The 19,035-nt window shown below is 46.4% G+C and overlaps 1 protein-coding gene across 2 annotated transcripts in view; it reads left to right on the forward strand.

Moving 5' to 3' along the window:
- Nucleotides 1-5,370: 5,370 nt before the first annotated feature.
- Nucleotides 5,371-19,035, forward strand: part of UFL1 (UFM1 specific ligase 1) — a 38,156-nt gene continuing 24,491 nt past the window's right edge. For both annotated transcript variants that reach the window (XM_075923904.1, XM_075923905.1), the window contains exons 1-4: nt 5,371-5,527; nt 6,356-6,501; nt 16,361-16,389; nt 18,328-18,425. In XM_075923904.1, coding sequence (XP_075780019.1) covers nt 5,451-5,527; nt 6,356-6,501; nt 16,361-16,389; nt 18,328-18,425 — 350 coding nt within the window. In that variant the 5' untranslated portion in view covers nt 5,371-5,450. The remainder of the gene's footprint in view (nt 5,528-6,355; nt 6,502-16,360; nt 16,390-18,327; nt 18,426-19,035) is intronic.

Here is a 19,035-nt window from a genome sequence, read left to right on the forward strand (position 1 = left end):
TGCCTACATTAGCCTCTCTAGTTCGAACTAGGGGGCTAGTATAGACATACCCTTAGATACTTGAAAGCTGCTCTCATGTCCTTTCTTGGTCTTCTCTTTTCGAAGGTAAACAAGACCAATTTCTTCAGCCTTGCCTTATATCTCATGTTCTCTAGACCTTTTGTATTGATCTTCATTGGACTTTCTCCAGTTTCTCCATGTTTCCTGAAATGTGGTGCCCAGAACTGGACGAGATATTCCAGCTGGGGCCTAATGTAGATGGCTCATTCCCTGCCTAGGGGACGTGAAACTGGGCGGGTTAATTTCCAATCCTTCTGTTTATTCTTTTCCTAAGCCAGGAGGGCACAGTAGTTCTGATGGGGGCTCTACAGGAAGGCAGTCCACACTGTCCCCTTCCTGAAACCTTATGCAGGTGTTAAACAGCTGTCCAGCCCACCCTAGAGGTGATAGATAGCTGCAGCGGCACAGGAGCCAGCAAACAGAGCTGTAAACAGGGGAGTTTGAGTGGGAGTTTGTAAAGGGAGTTTGGATATTGGGACTTGTTTGGGATTTGTTTTTGCTGTGGAGGGGGTGTTTTGGTCTGTTTTTGTGTTCACTGGACTAATAGGATTTTGGTGAGAAAGTAGATAAAACACAGAGGCAGTAGTGGCCATGGCCCAAGTAGCAGAGAACATAAGGAAGATGATTGGATGTGGTAGCTGCGGTATGTACATGATTCTGGAGGGGGTACCTGAAAGCAGTTTTGTTTGCATGAAGTGCCACCTGATAGAGCTGATGGAAGAAAAGATCCGAGGACTGGAGATGCAGGTGGAAACTCTGGTTGAGTTTAGAAGGGGGTTTGAGCAGATGATGGAGCAAAGGCGTGACGTGGCTGAAGGGGAAAGCTTATATATGCAGATGGAAGCAGGATCAAGGGCCTCAGAGGGGGGACTGCTGGGCAAAGAAAATGGACAGTGGAAGCATGTGACTCAGAGAACCAGGCACAGGAAAAGATAGGTCAGTGAAGGAAAATAGGGTTCAAGAACAGGTATGTGGAGCTGGAGAATGAAGAAGGGGTACAGCAGGTAGATAATGAAGATAGAAGGATAAGGAAGAAGAGAAGAGTGGCTAGTCCCATAGATAAAGGGGAGACAACACCAATAATGACCATTAGGAGGATACAGAATGGGTTAAAGAGGATTACAAGGGAAAATAGGAATGGCAAGGACTTGCAGCCAGAGGAAGCAAGAGATAGACCAGAGAATCGCACTGTCACTAGGAAAAGGCAGGTCTATGTGATTGGGGACTCCTTATTGAGAAGAATATATAAGCCAGTAACCACAGATAGTTCGGATTAGAAGCCTAATCCGAACTATCTAGTCCATGCCGCGTGTAGCCGCGCGGCACGGGGTTCGCACTAGCCGGCTTTTAAAAATGGCAGCGCCGGCTTTATGCTAATGAAGCCCGGGAAATTCAAATCCCGGGCTTCATTAGCAAGTTCGGTATGCATACATTACCCCCCTAGTTCGAACTAGGGGGGTAGTGTAGACATACCCTCAGTCAGTTCTGAACGGGAGATGTAGCAGCCCAGTCCTAATTCCTTCAGGCTTTTTTTTTTTTTTAATTTGAACATTTATCTCCACTAATTCCCCTCCTTTCTCTTTCACTATCCAATAATGCATGGATCAAAATTATAGGTGCTTTGTGAATATGCTGACTTGAGAGTGGAAAGATTTCATATTGTCATGTACGATTCCTGGTAACCCATCTCAAATATGAAAAACTAGGTTGATACCTATTAGGAGAAGTTGAATTCAGTTCACCATTTGCAGTATCTCATTAGGATGTTTAGTGGAGAAGGTATTGTGGTTTTCTATTTATACTGTGGGCAAAGCATGGGCTCACAAGAATTCCTCCATTGTTTTACCATGAGTCTCAAAACATTTGTTGTTTTTCTAAAGGCCTGGAGTCAATTGATTATGTAGGAATCTCAGCTTTCATTTAAAAAAAGTTCTCTATACTTCTGGGCCTTACAGCTAAAGAGGAAAGCTTTAAAACATGAACGCTAAATATTCAATAAACAAAAGGCCAATAAAATCCAACATGTTTTATTTTTAAAAAATCTTATGATTTGTAGACCATTCTCATAACTTTATGTAAGTGTTCCTCGTGATTTATGGGTTGGCAATACTGCTCTTTGATTGGTGAATTTAGAGAGGTCTCTCCCTTCAGTTTCCCTTTCCACCCTCCTTTTTTGTCACAGGTCATCAGAGAAACAGAGACAATGGAGAGTAGGATGAGTCCATGACTATGGTTAATGACTGGTCAGGGTGACTAACTATTATCAGCCAGTGGTTTGAATGAGCTATCTACTGCCATCTGTCAACTGTAGGAAAAGGCTTCACAAGCGGACCTTATTTATATAGACATACCTACTGAGCCACAGAGATCAGTAGACACACTTTCTGTGTCAAGGTGATCAATTTTGGCTCTTTTGGGTTGAAACTCACTTAAGACTTGGAGCTGGGAGAATGAAATGTTGTTATCCTTATTGTATGATTAAAAGGAAAAAGACCTGAACCTAATATGACCTGGCTTAGGGCCTTCCATAACTTGAACACTAAGCAGAGAATAGTGAGTCGCATCTAACTGAAAGTCACAGAAGATAGAAACAGGTTTTATTTCTGGTGATGTAGCGTCTATTTGGGAGTCCTCAATTATATCTGACACTTTACATCCAGTGTTTAAAGGCAGAGCTGACTAGAATCAATTGAGAGTCCATGTCTTGTCTCAGTGATCGCTTGAGCAAAAATCATTGATAAAATCTTGTGTAGACTGATCTTGGACTCAACATGCAGTCCGTGTGTTGAAGGGCAGTGCAAAGGAGGCAATGGTGGTGGTGAGGTACGATATTACCTAGTGAAATCATTGGTGCTGAAATCACTAAGGACTGGAATTTGACCACAGAACTGACACTTTCTTAACAAAGACTCCATTTTTACTATTTAAAAAGTAAAACAATGTAACAGAAAACTGCAATACTCTCTGGTAACTTTAAAAAAATCAAATTTTAAACTTTATTGAAAAGATTAGATAGTTTGCAATTGAAAATATTTAACCTACACTTAAGGCAACTGATTTAATTTTGTGTAAAATTTTGCATAATAAAGGATGGCTTTTAAAAAAAAAAGTTCAACTATATTGATATACATTTTGATCAGATCTACTTCTGATATGATATTTGCGTGTGGTTGTGGTTTGTAGTGTGGGTGTCCTTTTTTTTCTGAACAAAAAATCCTGGTGAGGGGGGAGGGCCGCCAACACTGTTCGAATTGGGCCCCGCACTTCCTAAAGCCGGCCCTGCATGGGTCTGGATTTAATACACCCGAGGGTACTGAGGGAGTTGGCAATTGTCATTGCAGAGCCTTTGGCCATTATCTTTGAAAACTCGTGGAGATCAGGAGAGGTCCCGGATGACTGGAAAAAGGCAAATGCAGTGCCCATCTTTTAAAAAAGGGAAGAAGGACAATCCAGGGAACTACAGACCAGTCAGCCTTAACAGAAAAATCATGGAGGGCATCCTCAAAGAATCCATTTTGAAGCACTTGGAAGAAAGGAAAGTGATCAGGAATAGTCAACATGGATTCACGAAGGGCAAGTCATGCTTGACCAATCTGATTAGCTTCTATGATGAAGTAACAGGCTCTGAACATGGGGAAGTCATTGGATGTGATATACCTTGACTTTAGCAAAGCTTTGGACATGGTCTCCCATGATAACCTCACCAGCAAGTTACGGAAGTATGCATTGGATAAATGGACTGTAAGGTGGATAGAAAACTGGCTAGATTGTTGGGCCAAATAGGTAGTGATCAATGGCTCAAAGTCTGTTTGGTGGTCGGTTTCAAGTTGAATGCCCCAAGTATCTGTTCTGGGTCCAGTTTTGTTCAACATCTTTATTAATGACCTGGATGAGGGGATGGATTGCACCCTCAGCAAGTTTGCAGATGACACTAGGGGAAGAGGTAGATATGTTGGAGGGCAGGGATGGGATCAAGAGTGACCTAGACAAATTAGAAGATTGGGCCAAAAGAAATCTGATGAGGTTCAACAAGGACAAGTGCAGAGTTCTGCACTTGGGATGGAAGAGTCCCAAGTATTGTTACAGGATGGGGACCGACTGGCTAAGCAGTCGTTTGGCGGAAAAGGACCAGGGGATTACAGTGGATGAGAATCTGGATATGAGTCAACGGTGTGCCCTTGTAGCCAAGAAGGTTAATGGCATATTAGGGTGCATTAGGAGAAACATTTCCAGCAGATCAAGAGAAATTATTATTCCCCTTTATTCAGCTCTGGTGAGACCACATCTGGAGTACTGAGTCCAGTTATGGGGGCCCCACTACAGAAAGGATGTGGACACATTGGAGTGGGTTCAGTGGAGGGCAACCAAAATACTTAGGGGGCTGGAGCACATGCCCAAGAGGAGAGGCTGAGGGATTTGGGCTTATTTAGAGAAGTGATTTGATAGCAGTCTTCCACCTCCTGAAGGAAGGTTCCAAAGAGGATGGAGAGAGGCTGTTCTTAGTAGCTGCAGATGGCAGAACTAGGAGCAATGGTCTCAAGTTACGGTGGTGGAATGTCTAGGTTGGACATTAGGAAAAACTATTTCACTAGGAGGGTGTTGAAGTACTGGAATGGGTTACCTAGGGAGGTGGTGGAATCTCCATCTCTAGAGGTTTTTAAGTCCTGGCTTCACAAAGTCCTGGTTGGGATGATTTAGTTGGGGTTGGTCCTGCTTTCGGCAGAGGGCTGCACTGGATGACCTCCTGAGGTCTGTTCCAGCCCTAGGATTATAGACTCCTGGTTAATCCATCCGGGATCTGAGAAACCCTCCCCATCAAGAAACGTTTCCTTTCCATGCTCACATTTCTATGACAAGTTTCATCCATGGACCATAGGAATGCTGGGCTGGGCCAGGCTGCATGGACTCACAATGCGCCAGGGCAGGTCTGTGGTTGGCAGCAGGGGGCTCCCACTTGGTGCCACGACTTGCCCAGGCAGGCTGGATAGGAGCCGGCCCTGGGCTGATGTCTGGGGGGCAGTGGTACCTGCAAGGGAGAGGGCACAGGGAGGGCCAGGCAGAGGGGCAAGGTGGGTGCGCATGGAGAACCCCATTCAGCAATTAACATGTTGGCAGGGCACAGGGGGCGGTGCTTTCCCCCAGAGCGAGCCGCTGTCGCCTGCGCTGGAGAGTTTAGCGGGGGCAGGTTTGTAACGAGGCTCCTGTCCCTGGCGGGCTCCTCGCGGGACGAAAGCCCCTCCCGGGGCTGAGCCTGGAGCCGCTTTCCCTGCGGCTTCTCCTCTCCAGGGGGCGCTATTGGCAGGCGAACGCCTTCGCCGCCGCGATGTGTCCCAGCGCGCGGCCCGTAGCCCGGCGGCTAGCGCTGACGTGGGGCTGCGGCGGGGGCAGCCATGGCGGCCGCCTGGGAGGAGATCCGGAGACTGGCCGCCGACTTCCAGCGCGCGCAGTTCGCCGAGGCGGCGCAGAGGTGAGGGGGCTGGGGCGCCCCTCCCCCCCCCGCTCGGCAGCCCAGCCTGGAGCGCCCCCCCCCCCCGGCAGCCCAGCCTGGAGCCCGGCTGCGCCACCCCCCGCAGAACCCCCGGGCGCGGGGGGCGGGGGGATTGGTGCTGGGGGGCGGCTCGGGGCCTGTGCCCGGCGCGGGGAGAGAAGCGGGAGGCGCCGCACTAGCCCCGCGGGGGGGGGGGGGGGGGGTCGAGTATCCCGCAGGCCGCCGGGTGACTGCGCTGAAATTGGGGTAGAAAATCCTTAGCTCGGCTGCGTAGCCGCTGCGGTTGGCAGAAAGCGCCCAGTGAAAGGTTAACTCGCGCTATAAAGTTGACGGGGTTTCAAATTGACAGCGAGGCCTCCTGTGTGTCCTCGTCAGAGGATCCGCTGCAGAGCTCATCTTTTGGCAGTTCATTGCCTTCGTCTCGACAAACAATGTTAATTGGTGTAAAGGGGGCAGTTGTTTACTTGTTTGAAGTGATTTCAAACACAAACTCCAAACAGAGATTGAGTTTGCTGATGTGAATGGTCTCCCTGAAACGTTAACTATTCAGGAAGGAAACTGACTTCAGTGATACTAGTATCATGAATAAAGTTAATTTTTTGCATGTGCATTAGTACGTATCAAGCCCATGTTTTTAAAATGAGAAGAGAATGAGGATATTTTATGAAACTGACATACTAAAAGGTGTGTGCAGAGAACAGCAAAATAATCCTTCAGTTTATAACAGTTGAAAAGCTTCAGTTATTTATCCCCAAATTAGAAAGTTCTCATTAAAAATTACTTGGTTCCTCTTTATAACATTCACAGGCTGTCTGAACGTAACTGCATAGAGATTGTTGCTAAACTGATTGCTGAAAAGCAGCTGGAAGTAGTGCACACCCTTGATGGAAAGGAGTATGTCACTCCAGCACAGATTAGCAGAGAGATACAGGATGAGCTTCATGTTTGTGGTGGTAAGAGTTACATTTTTTCCCTTCACTTCAATTAGATTAATAGCAAGATCATAAAAAATAATTTGGGGATTCTAAGATTGGCCTTGTTGTTCAATACATTTAGTATCACTTAAGTGTGCATTTCCCTGTTGCTTCATTGAAGATTAATTCCTCTTATTCTTGTGTCCCTTCCAAATTCTGCTACTGGCTGGTTATGAACCAGAACTGTCAATGTTACATTATTTTATAGTATCGAGAATATAGGACAAGGATGTTACAATACTTAACAATACATCTTTTAGTACCCTTAATATATTGATTTTATTTATTTCTGTGTGTGTGTGTGTGTGTATACACACATATATAACATGCTTTGATATTTTGTGGGGATTAATATTCACGTCTTTATGTATAATAAATAAAATAGTGATTTTATACATTCAGTAATTTTTGTGCTCTGTTTAATGTTAATTTCTCTATTGCTGTCAGATTGAAAGTGTGATTAAATTTGAATATTTTCATTGTACTTTTATAGACTTTTAAAGCCTTATCCCACAGTATAAAACAAGCATTGTGTATCTGGGCTTTTTTGTTTTGTTTTGTACTGAACATTACTGCTTACAGCCAGAAATCATCTAAATGTGACAGGCATATTTAGACAGTTTTCAAAGACAAATGAAAGATTATTGAATCAAGCAAATCACTCAACTAACCAGCCATTTTTCTCTGGGGAGAAATAAATGTATGTGCACTTATAATGAGAAATGTGAATCCGAAATGTTCCATGATGGGGTTTGACTTCACAGACGAATACTCATATTTCACAAGGAGATTATTTTTGAAAGGTTTGTCTCTTTTAGAAAACTTACAATAATATAACTATCCGTTTAAAACTAATGCAATTACACCAGTGAAAACCTCTAATATAGATTCATTACATCCAGTGAATTGTAATTTAAACCAATTTGAGAACATCAGTATTGGAGATCTGTATTGGTGTAACCAGATTTCGTGTTAAATGGACTTAGAAAATTTGCACTGGTGAAACTAAAATAGATGAGGTCTAAGACTGCAGCCCTGCAGTCTTGATTCAGGATCAATTTTTTTTATGTAAAAAGTAGAATGAGAGCCAACATATTCCTCCATGTTTGTATGATATCACAGAGTGAAGAGTACTAAGAGCTTTTCTGTATTAGATATGATTTAGATGCCCAGGGAGCATATGTGACTTACCCTGATGCTCTAGGCCAGGCGTGGCCAACCCACAGACAACTCCGGGTGTGACCTTTATTCTTGCAAGCTGGTTGTGAGCATACCAGGCTGGGCACCCTGGAAGGAAAGCATTGTAAGGTATCCATAGTGACCGGGCAAGTGGGGACGCCCCCCCCCCCCACTTCTTTGATTTGCACCCGCAAATCCAGAGTGAACTGTCATCACTCTCCCTTACCCAACACATTTTAAGAGCACTTTAGGAACCAGTTTCCCACATAGCTCCTACAGGGCTCATAGTAATCAGGAATTGGCACTGGTCCGTGTTGGTGAAGAAGTTCTGGGTCTTATTCCCTGTCATCAGGAGTCACCTAACTTCTCTGGAAGTGTTTTTTACTAAATGAATTGGCAAAAAGTGATTGCAGGAGTGCTGATTTTGTCCATTCATCTCTGTAATCTAAACTACTGACAGGGACAGATACAAATCCCAGATGTGCATGTCTTTGAAGTTGTGGTATCCTAGAATTTGGGGTGTTTGAAACCTAAACAAGCTTTGGAGCCAAATGTTGCAGCATACTGCAGTTGATTGGCTTGGTTCAGTTTGCAAAAAAAGGACCAAAATCAATATGTGCTTCAAATGTGCTCCATTTACTGATGTTTCAAGTGATGAATTGTTCCAAGTGATGGGGAGTTGGAAGGGTTTTTCTTTGCTATCCTGATAAATGCATCCCATTTCTGGAGAATGATAAATCATGCCTTTCTAGGCTCCTTATTGCTCTGCCTCCTTAAGAGGCTTCTTTCTTTTATACTGAAAAATATTGCGGCTCCTGGCGAAACCGAGATGGAACCTGGAACTACTCAGGTCAGTCGCTCTCGCAGCCGGGCCCCTGTGAGCTGCATGCATGCTCATGGCCCGCGCCGTTTTGCTCACGGTCCCTAGTGTACTACGTCATATCCTGTATGCGCAGGCCAGGTCGCACACCGCATCAGCCTGCACCTGCTAGCAGCCGGCTGCTGAGCGTAGGCAGCCGCAGGTGCTCCAGGTGCAGTGGTGGCGCAAGTGACGGCTCCGGGACCTGGGCATAAGGTTAGTGGGGGAGGGGGATTGGGTTAGAGTGGGGAGGGAAGGTGTCTGGCTGGAGGAGGGGGGTTGGGAGGAGCGTGCATGGCGTGCTGGCCACTCAGTGCGCCAGCCGTTCACTGCACTCGCCCCAGCGTCTGGAGGGAGATGCGTGGCTGTAACAGCAGCGGTGGCTCCAGGACCTGAGAATTAGGTTGGGGGAAGGGGGATTGTTGTAGAGGGGGGGCCGGTGCCTGGCTCTGGGGGGCTGGGATTGGGTTAGGGGTGTGTGTGCCTGGCTCTGGGGAAGGGGAAGGGGATTGGATTAGGGGTGTGTGTGCCTGGCTCTGGGGAAGAGGAGGGAGATTGGGGGAGGGGAGGGGAGGAGAAGAGTAGCTAGTGCACTTCCAGAGACCAGGGATCCCCAGGTACTGGCCCCAGCTGTCTCTGTCCCCTCCTCCTGGCCAGACCCCCCCCACGAGTACCCTGCCCCAGCACCCACCTGCACCCTCCCCCAGCACCCTGTCTTCTGTCCCCACCAGCACAGTTGGGGCCACATTAGTGAGGCTTGGGGGTTTTTGGAGCAGTTGTTTTTTCACATCTCACTTGTGTGACCCTGACTGACTTTTCTGTGGGTGGGTCAGTGACCCCTAACTCCGAACCGGTTCCCTGTCCCTCATAAATAAAGACAACGCTGAAACATTTTATGTTTGACATAATATTTTATTTTAAAATGAAGCCTGGCCAACAAGCTCCCAATTGGGGCCAATTCCCCATCTGGCCGCAGCATCATAACGCTCCTGCACCCCCCTCAGCCCCCAAACCTCAGCCTATCATACACTGGAACCCCCTGTCCTGAGCCTCTCACATCCCCAAATTCCTGCACCCCCACATCCCCAGTCTTCTGCCACAACACTTCTGTACCATCCACACACTGCACATCTGTGTCCTGAGCCCATCATACTCCCAGCCTTCCTGCCCTGAGCCCCTCATACACCCCAGCCCAAACTCCTGCACCCTCACAGCTACAAGCCTGCGGCTTGCTCAGCACCCCAACCCTCCACCTGACCCCAACACTCTCCATCCTGGAGCCCCCTCCCTGAGGCAGCATCCCCTTCTCTACTTCCTCCTGCACCCAAATTCCCTCCCAGAGCTTGCACTTCTCACCCCTTCCCAGTGCTTTTTTTGTGAGCCACAATAGCAGTGGAGACAGCGTGAAGAGCTGGGGAAAAGTTGTTAACACACACAAAAAGAAAAAAAAGAGCTGTGCCCTGGGACGAATGTTCCAGCACCTATTTTCCACCAGTGCAGCTTTTTTTTTTCCCTCAACAATTTTGCCCCAGTTCTTCACACTGTCTCCACTCTTCATCTGGAACGGGTTGGCCACTCCTGCTTGGGCAAATGAGTACAGGCAGTCCCCGGGTTACATGGATCCGACTTACATTGGATCCCTACTTACAAACGGGGTGAGGCAACCCCGCACTAGCTGCTTCTCTCCCAGCAGACCAGGGAGACGCGAAGCTAGCGCCCCCCGCCCCAGCAGACCAGGGAGATGCGGAGCGGCTTTTCTCAGCAGACACCTCAGCTTGAGAATAAAGGACTGAGGGAAGTGAGGTGGAGAATAAAACTGAGCTCTGGAGAATGTTTGGCTAGAGTTTCCCCTACAATATGTACCAGTTCCGACTTACATACAAATTCAACTTAAGAACAAACCTACAGTCCCTATCTTGTACGTAACCCGGGGACTGCCTGTAGTTTTATGTCTAGGATACCGAATTCTGTCAGTGTAATTCTATCAGTCACAAGTGTGAAGACTATTCAGAAGAGAAAAGAAACTGACTTCAATGATATTAGTCACATGAATAAAGTTAACATCCCTGACCAACAGCTATGTCAGCATAAGCCCCTAACAAAGACACAATTATACCGGTAAAACTATGTTTTTAAACAGTATAGCATGTTTTACTGTGGGGAGTGGTTTTACAACTCTGATACAAAGCTCTGCTTTCCCAGTATAGCTGCATCCATCCTAGGTGCTCTTTGCTATTATAGTGTATTGGATAAGCATTCCTACTGTAGACATGGCCTGAATTATAATGTGGAGAAAGCATATACCTGTAGTTAACCTAATTAAAGTTTTTCTCTCGTGTATGAAGTTCATATTGTGATGTTTGGTAAATAAGTTAACATGCCTGTCACATTCATGCACTCCAGCTGATTCCCCACCACCCCCCATCATTAAGGTATCTTAATGTGTGCTGCCTCAGTGTGTTAGCATGACAAATTTGGACATTTTTACCATTTGACAGCAGTTTTCTTGCATATGTGGAAAGGGTGGTGGTTTCAGTTCCATCTGTAGTAGACATGTTCCTTTTCTAGTAGTGTCCATACGAGTGTTCCACAGTAGGTGCACTTACATCTCCTGTGCCCTTGATCAGAGATTTCTCATAACAGTGTCCATTTGGCCTGTGAGAACATGTTATTCAGATTCATGCCCCAGCCTGTTGCTATATGGCACTGTGCATGCTCATCATCCTTAGTTCTTTCTCATCTTAAGCTGGTGCAGTTGAAGCCTTAGCAAGTTGTCCATGTTGAATTTTAGCTCAACTGTGTTCTCTTAGCTTTTGCACTTTGTATATTAAAACAACTAGTTGTATTTTTTTAATACAAATTTTACTCTCCCCTCCCCCATATACAGGCAGTCCCCGAGTTACGCGGATCCGACTTACGTCGGATTCATACTTACGAACGGTGCTTTTCTCGCCCCGGAGGATGCAGGCGGCGGGACCGCCCAGACCCGCCGTGGTCCCGCCGCCCGCGTCCTCCGGGGCGAGAAAAGCTGCTCCGCGTCTCCCTGATCTGCTGGGGGGGGGGGGGGCAGCAGACCAGGGAGACGCGGAGCAAAGCCGCGAAGGACCCGGGCGGCGGGACCGCGGCGCATCTTGGTTCCGCCGCCCGCGTCTCCATGGTCTGCTGGGGGGGGGGGGGGGGGGGAGACGCAGCTAGTGCGCGCCCCCCCCCCCCCCAAGCAGACCAGGTTTTTCTAGCAGACGGCTTTTCTAGCAGCGCCCCAGCTGCTCTGTCCCAGGCGTCCAGATCCAGCTGCTGTTGAAACTGATCAGTGGCTGATTCCAGGAAGCCCGGGGCAGAGAAACTCTGCCTCGGGCTTCCTGTAGTCAGCCGCTGGTCAGTTTCAGCAGCGGCTGAATCTGGACGCCAGTTCCGACTTAAGTACAAATTCGACTTAAGTACAAACCTACAGTCCCTATCTTGTACGTAACCCGGGGACTGCCTGTATATATAATATATAGCTTCTATATAGTTCTCTGCCCAAGGAGATTGTTTTGCTCTTTCCAAGGGTATGCCTGGTTCTCCCAGATTCAGGACTTGCTTGTCACACTGGGAGGCAATCCCGGTGAGTGATGGACAGCTCCCGATGCATCCGTTACCATTGGGAATCTCATATTTCACAAAAGTGGAAATTCTGGCTGGTGTTAAAAGGTAGAGCCAGAAAATACAGGGAGATATTACTCCTTTTACTGGAGAACTTTGCGCCTCTATTATGATGTCTTTAAAAAGTTTCCATGCAGCTTGCAGGGATTTGGTTCTAGTCATTGTGCCTTTTAATTTCCGTTTAACTAACCTCCTCATTTTTGTGTAATTCCCCTTTTTTAAATTAAATGCCAGAGTGCTGGACTGCTGAGGTGTTCTTTCCACCACAGGAATGTTAAATGTTGTTATATTATGGTCACTATTCCCAAGCAGTCCTGTAACGGTTATCTCCTGGACCTGATCCTGCGCTCCACTCAGGACTAAATCAAGAATTGCCTCTCCCCTTGTGGGTTCCTGTACTAGCTGTACCACTGGGGCTCTCAGACTGGAGGTGAGACAGTACTACAGTGTCCCGGAAAGTCTCATCAGCGTAGCTCTCTATCTCTCTTAGCTCCTCCAGTTCAGCCACTCTGGCCTCCAAAGCCCGAACTCAGTCTCTGAGGGTCAGGAGCTCCTTGCAACGGGTGCACACATATGCCACCCGCCCATGGGGCAGGTAATCATACATGTGACACTCGACACAATAAACAGGATAGCCCCCACTCTGCTGCTGGGCTTCTGTCTCCATTTTTCCTATGAATAAGTTTAAGTCTAAACTGGACTTATTAAATGTCTGGAATATAGATTATAAAAGTTATGTTTAAAGAAGGTCAGAAGTCACTAGTGCCCTCTAACCTCCCCCTCTAAACTCTCTCTCCAAACTCCCTGTTAGCTGCTCCTGTTCGCAAGACACTCTTCTACCCCTGTGTGCTACAGAATAAGGATGTAAAAAGTCAGTTAAAAAGTTAACCATGTAACCACTAAAAATTTTAGCAGTTACATTGTTACATACACTGGGCTTTGCAGTATAAAGGTTAAATAAGCTTTATACTTCAGAGGTTGCAGTAAAGCCACGTCCCTGGGAGCTGTCTCCGCTGCCAAAGTGAAGCCACTTCTCTGGGAGCAGGAGATGGCAGGGGCTGCAGATCCCCCTCCTGGGGAGTCATCGCATCAGGCTCTGTAGCTAGCTCCCTGGGAATGGGGCAGAAGCCCCTGCTGGCCCCGCTCCTGCAGAGCCGGCTGCTGGGACCCAGTGCATACCTGGAAGGAAGCTTCCGGCTCCTAAACTCTGGCACCCAGTTACATATGCTTTGTAAAGAATACTACCTACTGTATCAGAAGGTTATATCCCTGTCCTTTTGTGTTTTCCTTAATGATGCCGAAAACTTTTGCCTCTGGAAGAACAGACTAACAGGCAATATGCAGGTTATTATACAGTGTCTCAAAATCCATTTTGGAGAGTAACCAGATATGGAGTTGAGCTTTCAAAAGTACATTTTGATCCCTGTGCAACAGCTGGAATTCATAGGGGCTCATCATAACTCAGTAGCAAGAGCCTACCTCCCAATGCACAGATTTATATCCCTGTTCAACTTAGTCAATATGATTCAGATCAGACCTCATATGCCAGTCAGGAATTATCTGTAGCTTATGATTGCCATCACTTTCATTATTGATTACACATGACCATGCATGCAGTGTCTTCAGGAATGGCTCAGGACAGTTTATTCACAGAGCAGATACAGCTCAAATATACTGCTTTCTGTACCCACTTCTGTAAAGGAATCTCTCAGCATGTGTGCTAGAGTCTCCTTCCCCCATCCTCTTCCGATGGTTGCCAGAGTGACAGATGTTTTTCTGTTAGGATGGGGAGCACAGCTAGAAACCCACACAGCTCAGGATAGTTGGACATCCCAAGAAGCCAAGCTGTACGTCAGCCTGGTATTCAGATATGTCTGTCCAATTCCTGCCATTAATCAGAGGCAGAGACATAATGATGGACAGCATATCATGCATGTTTTATAAATATATTGGCAGTGAGGAGCAAGATTTTCCAAGGTTATAAGGCTATGGTATTGGATTAGATTTAGTCAGATTGTCATCACAGCAGTTTACCTTTGGGAATTCTGATCATAACTGTGGATGTATTGGACAGGCACTTTTCTTAAGACCATGAGTTGCAGATTCCATTGTATGTCTCCACATATTTTGGCAATGGGGTACTGCTCAGATAGACCCTTTTCACCAGTGTTGCTTCAGAGCCTGGATGTGTAACCAGTCTCTGGGGATACCTTTCCTCTCTAGTGGTTTCTGGGTCTTCTGTATGCATTCCCCCTAGTGTCTCTGATATCCAGTGTTTACTCAAAATAAGAAAGGACAGGGAAAGAGGTATTGTTTGTTGTGATGTGGCCCAGGTAAACATGGTTTCCTTACTGGTACAGGTGATGGTGTTCTCACCAATCATTTTCTATGCTGTTCCTCACCTCCTCTCCCAGGAGATTAGGAAGATCCTTCACTCCAAGTTCAGAATCCTTCTCCTGCTTGATGATTCATGCATATGGAAATTGCCTTTTCAGAGCAAGTAGAAAAAAGTGCTCCTATGCAGAAGAAAACATTCCACATGATGCACTTCACTTGCCCACTGGGGTGATCTCATACACATTGCACCAGGAATCTCATTGCTGCCGGACATATTTAGCTACATTGTAGAACTAAAGAGCTTAGAGTTATCACTGAGTTCCATCAGAGTTCACCTGGCATCCTTCCATTACCCAATAGATAGCTAGTCTATTTGCCCTTCCTATGACATAGACTCATAGAACTCAAGGAACCTCAGGAGGTCATCAAGTCCAGCACTCTACTCAAGGCAGGACCAATCCCAGACATCGAGGTTCCTCAAAAACCTCTCCAACTTTTCTCTGCCAGTTAAAAACCATACTTTGGTTTATGACTTCCTTTTGGTTTTTAAATACCTTACAAGAAAATATGGCTGCCTGTGCACTCATCCATTTATTGATGAAATGAAATTTCTGGTTGCCATCAAATGGTTGATGTGTGTAGGAGATAGGGCATCTCACGGCATATCCCCCTTCACAACATTATTCAGAGACAAAGTCATCAGATCCAAGATTTTGCCAAAAGTGCCTCTTTATTTCCATATTAATAAGCTCATTTGCCTGTCCATCTTCCACCCTGAACCTCACCAGAATAAGGAGGAGGCATTATTCCATGCTTGATGTCAGGGGGGTTCTTACCTTCTACCTACGTGGGATTAAACCTCTCAGGAAGAATTCCAGATTTTGTCTTGACTACAGACTGAACAAAAGGAGCTGCACACTGTAAACAGAGGCGCTCTGCATGGATAAGTGATTGTATTCTGCTAGCCATCTCAACCTCAAAACACCTGCTGATATATGAGCTCATTCTACAAAAATCTATGTACACTTCGTCAATCTATGAAGACATTTCCTATCATTAGAATACATTAAGGCTCAACGAGGACTTCTATGCATCATTTGCCATAATAACTTGTGATTCTTCTTCTGATAAATGTTTGTCTTAGCTATATTTTCTTCCATACTGGACTAGATTCTGAAGTTCCCTCATCCTTTAGTCGACCACCAAGCAGTTCTCTTTTGAGTGGAGCATCCATAGGGACATTACTTGGAAAAAAAAATGGTTATTCATCCTGTGCAGTAACTTTGGCTCTTTGAGGTTTGTGTTCCTGGTCTCCTTCCCCTCTGTCATAAGGTTTCATAAAGGTTAGTCTGCACCATTCTATATAGCAACATTGAGAGTCATGAGCCTGAGCAACATGCATCTGCGGCCCAAATGGATTCTGCTATGAAAAATTGCTGATCAAAGGTGCAGTGGTTGCAAGTGCACCCGAAAGTGGAGCATCTATATGGACACACATCTTGAAGAGCCACAGTTAGTGCATATAGGGTATGTATCCATTTCTTTATATTTTGTTAGTGCCATACCTGACAATTTCAGCAGAGAGGTAAACGAGAAAAAAATCTCTCAACAAATTCTTTAACTTGTAGAGATTCTGTGTTAACATTGTATTTAGGGACATAGACTAGGCTGTCATAAGGAACTGTGCCTCCAAGTGTGTGGTTAAACAGATATCAGTTTTAAATATTATCACTATGATACGTCTTGTGATCACTAAATAATATTGATTGGTTGTTCAAGGCTATTTTATGTACTGAATTCGTATTTGTATTTTTTTCAAAGGTCGAGTAAACATTGTTGACTTACAACAGGTAATTTTTTTTAATAAAAATTATGTATACTTTGTTTCTGTTTTTCCTTTTATACAGCTTTAGTTAGTCTCTAAGTAAGTTGTTATGCTGACACTGACGTGCTGTATAGCAGCAGTTCCAAAATTGGTGGCACTTAATTTCACTAACATTGACTACTTCATCCTTTTGTATATTGCTTCACAAATGTTGTACAGGCAGTCCCCGGGTTACGTACGAAATAAGGACTGTAGGTTTGTTCTTAAGTTGAATCTGTATGTAAGTCGGAACTGGCGTCCAGATTCAGCTGCTGCTGAAACTGACCGCCAGTTCTGACTTACATACAGATTCAACTTAAGAACCCCAAGCTTCCCCAAGTCAGCTGCTGCTGAAACTGATGAGCGCTGATTCCAGGAAGCCTGGGGCAGAGCAACTCTGCCTCGGGCTTCCTGTAGTCAGCGCTGGTCAGTTTCAGCAGCGGCTGACTTGGGGACGCCTGGGGCAGAGCAACTGGGGTGCTGCTGGGTTGCTCCAGTAGCACCCCTCGGCGCTACTGGACCAACCCAGCAGCACCCCAGCTGCTCTGCCCCAGGCGTCCTGATTCAGCCACTGCTGAAACTGACCAGCAGCAGCTGAATCAGGACCTGGGGCAGAGCAGCTGGGATGCTGCCGGGTTGGTCCAGTAGTGCCCAGAGCGGGTGCTGCAGGACCAATCCGCAGCGCCCCAGCTGCTCTGCTCCAGGGTCCAAAACAAAAGCCTGGTCTGCTGGGGGGGGGCACACTATCCGGGCCCCCCCCGCCCCAGCAGACCAGGGACACGGGGAGCAGAGCAGCAGCGGCAGCGGGGTGCCGCGCCTCTGAGGCTTTGCTCTGGCAAAGTCTCAGAGGCACGGGACCCCTCCCCCCCGCGGCTGCGGCTTCAGTCCCGGTGCCTGTGGTCTGCTGGGGACCGTCCCCAGCAGACCACAGGCACCGGGACCCAAGCGGCAGCAGCGGGCGGGTTCCCGCGCTTCTGAGGCTTTGCCAGAGCAAAGCCTCAGAAGCGCGGGAACTGCCGCTGCTGCCGTATGAGACCCGGTGCCTGTGGTCTGCTGGGGACGGTCCCCAGCAGACCACAGGCACCGGGTCTCAAGCGGCAGCAGCAGCGGTTCCCGCGCTTCTGAGGCTTTGCTCTGGCAAAGCCTCAGAAGCGCGGGAACCCGCCTGGTGCCCCTGGTCTGCTGGAGACGGTCTCCAGCAGACCAGGGGCACCGGAGCAGCTTACGAACGGGGCTTTCTCGCCCCGGAGCTCGCAGGTAGCAATCCGCTACCTCGACCTCCGGGGCGAGAAATCCCTGTTCGTAAGTGCGGATCCGACATAAGTCGGATCCGCGTAAGTCGGGGACTGCCTGTATTCATGTTTATGTTGATTTTGACATAATATTACTGTAATCTGTACTACCGTGGCACACTTTCAAATTGCCCCTCAAAAGAAGCAATGCTTTTTTGATTATTTGACTCTCTCTGCTTTCTTAAACTGACAAGTACAAGTGGATAAGAAATGTCTGTCTGTTAAAATTTAGAGCTACAGGGTCATTCAGTGAAATATAATAAACTTTGTATGTCTCTTTAGGTCCTTTCTCTTCATTCATTAATCTCTTGTCTCCACTATCCCCCAGTAAGCTTCTGTAACTATGACATCAGAAAACTTTCTATAAGAAAATGAGTAGTTTCTCTTCAGAGCTTTACAGAAATCTTAATTTTCTAGGGCCCTTTTAACCATGTAATTGCAAGAGATTCTTTTTTAAAGTACAAATGCTTCTGTTCCAAGCTACAGACTTACTTATTGCCTGCCTGTCTATCTAATCTATCTAAAAATGATAGAGCAAATCAAAAGCAGATATCCTTTGGAAAATATATAAAATCTTAATATCTGAAAATTAATTTGAATGTAAGGGACTGATGGATTTATTTTTTTTCCAGATAATAAATGTAGACCTGGTCCATATTGAAAGCCGAGCTAATGACATTGTTAAATCAGATAGAACTATTCAGCTGGTGCTAGGACAGCTTATAAATGAGTGAGTATCTTTAGGAGAAATTTGTACAGGGTCCAGAGATATGACTTTAGATGTTCGGGTGCAATATAACTTTAGTCTTCCTTTGTTAATTATGCTTTAGAGTTTATTCTTGGGGCAGAGAATAGACATTCATGTGCTAACCCCTGTGACACGATGAGCACCTTCATTTCCCATAAAAGTCAATATTCAGTTCCTGTTGAGAGGAAAAAATGTGTGTGTTTGAATGAGGGGGTGGGAAGTTATTACTTATTGTTCCATATAAGGAAACAAATGAACAGGTTGCAGGCTAGTGGGTTGATTAGAAGAATATTAAAAATACATTTTCCCTTTAATACGTGTACTGAATTTCAATATCCTATCTCTGTTTTACAGTACAGGTTGTACCTCTAAAACTCAACATTCTCTGGTCTGGCAACATTGGATCATGGATGCTCCTGGACCAGAGAGCCTAGGAGCCTAAGGGCAGGATAAATAGCCAGGGCTGGGGGGGAAACAGGGTCAGAGCTAGGGCTGGAGCCCCTGGAGCCAGCAGCAGTGCGGAGCCAGGACTGGAGTCCCTTGGCAACCACACAGATGCATGGGTCTAGAGTCTCCTGACAATCCCCAGGAG

Source organism: Pelodiscus sinensis, chromosome 3, assembly GCF_049634645.1.
Source record: "Pelodiscus sinensis isolate JC-2024 chromosome 3, ASM4963464v1, whole genome shotgun sequence".
Classification (NCBI taxonomy): Eukaryota; Metazoa; Chordata; order Testudines; family Trionychidae; genus Pelodiscus; species Pelodiscus sinensis.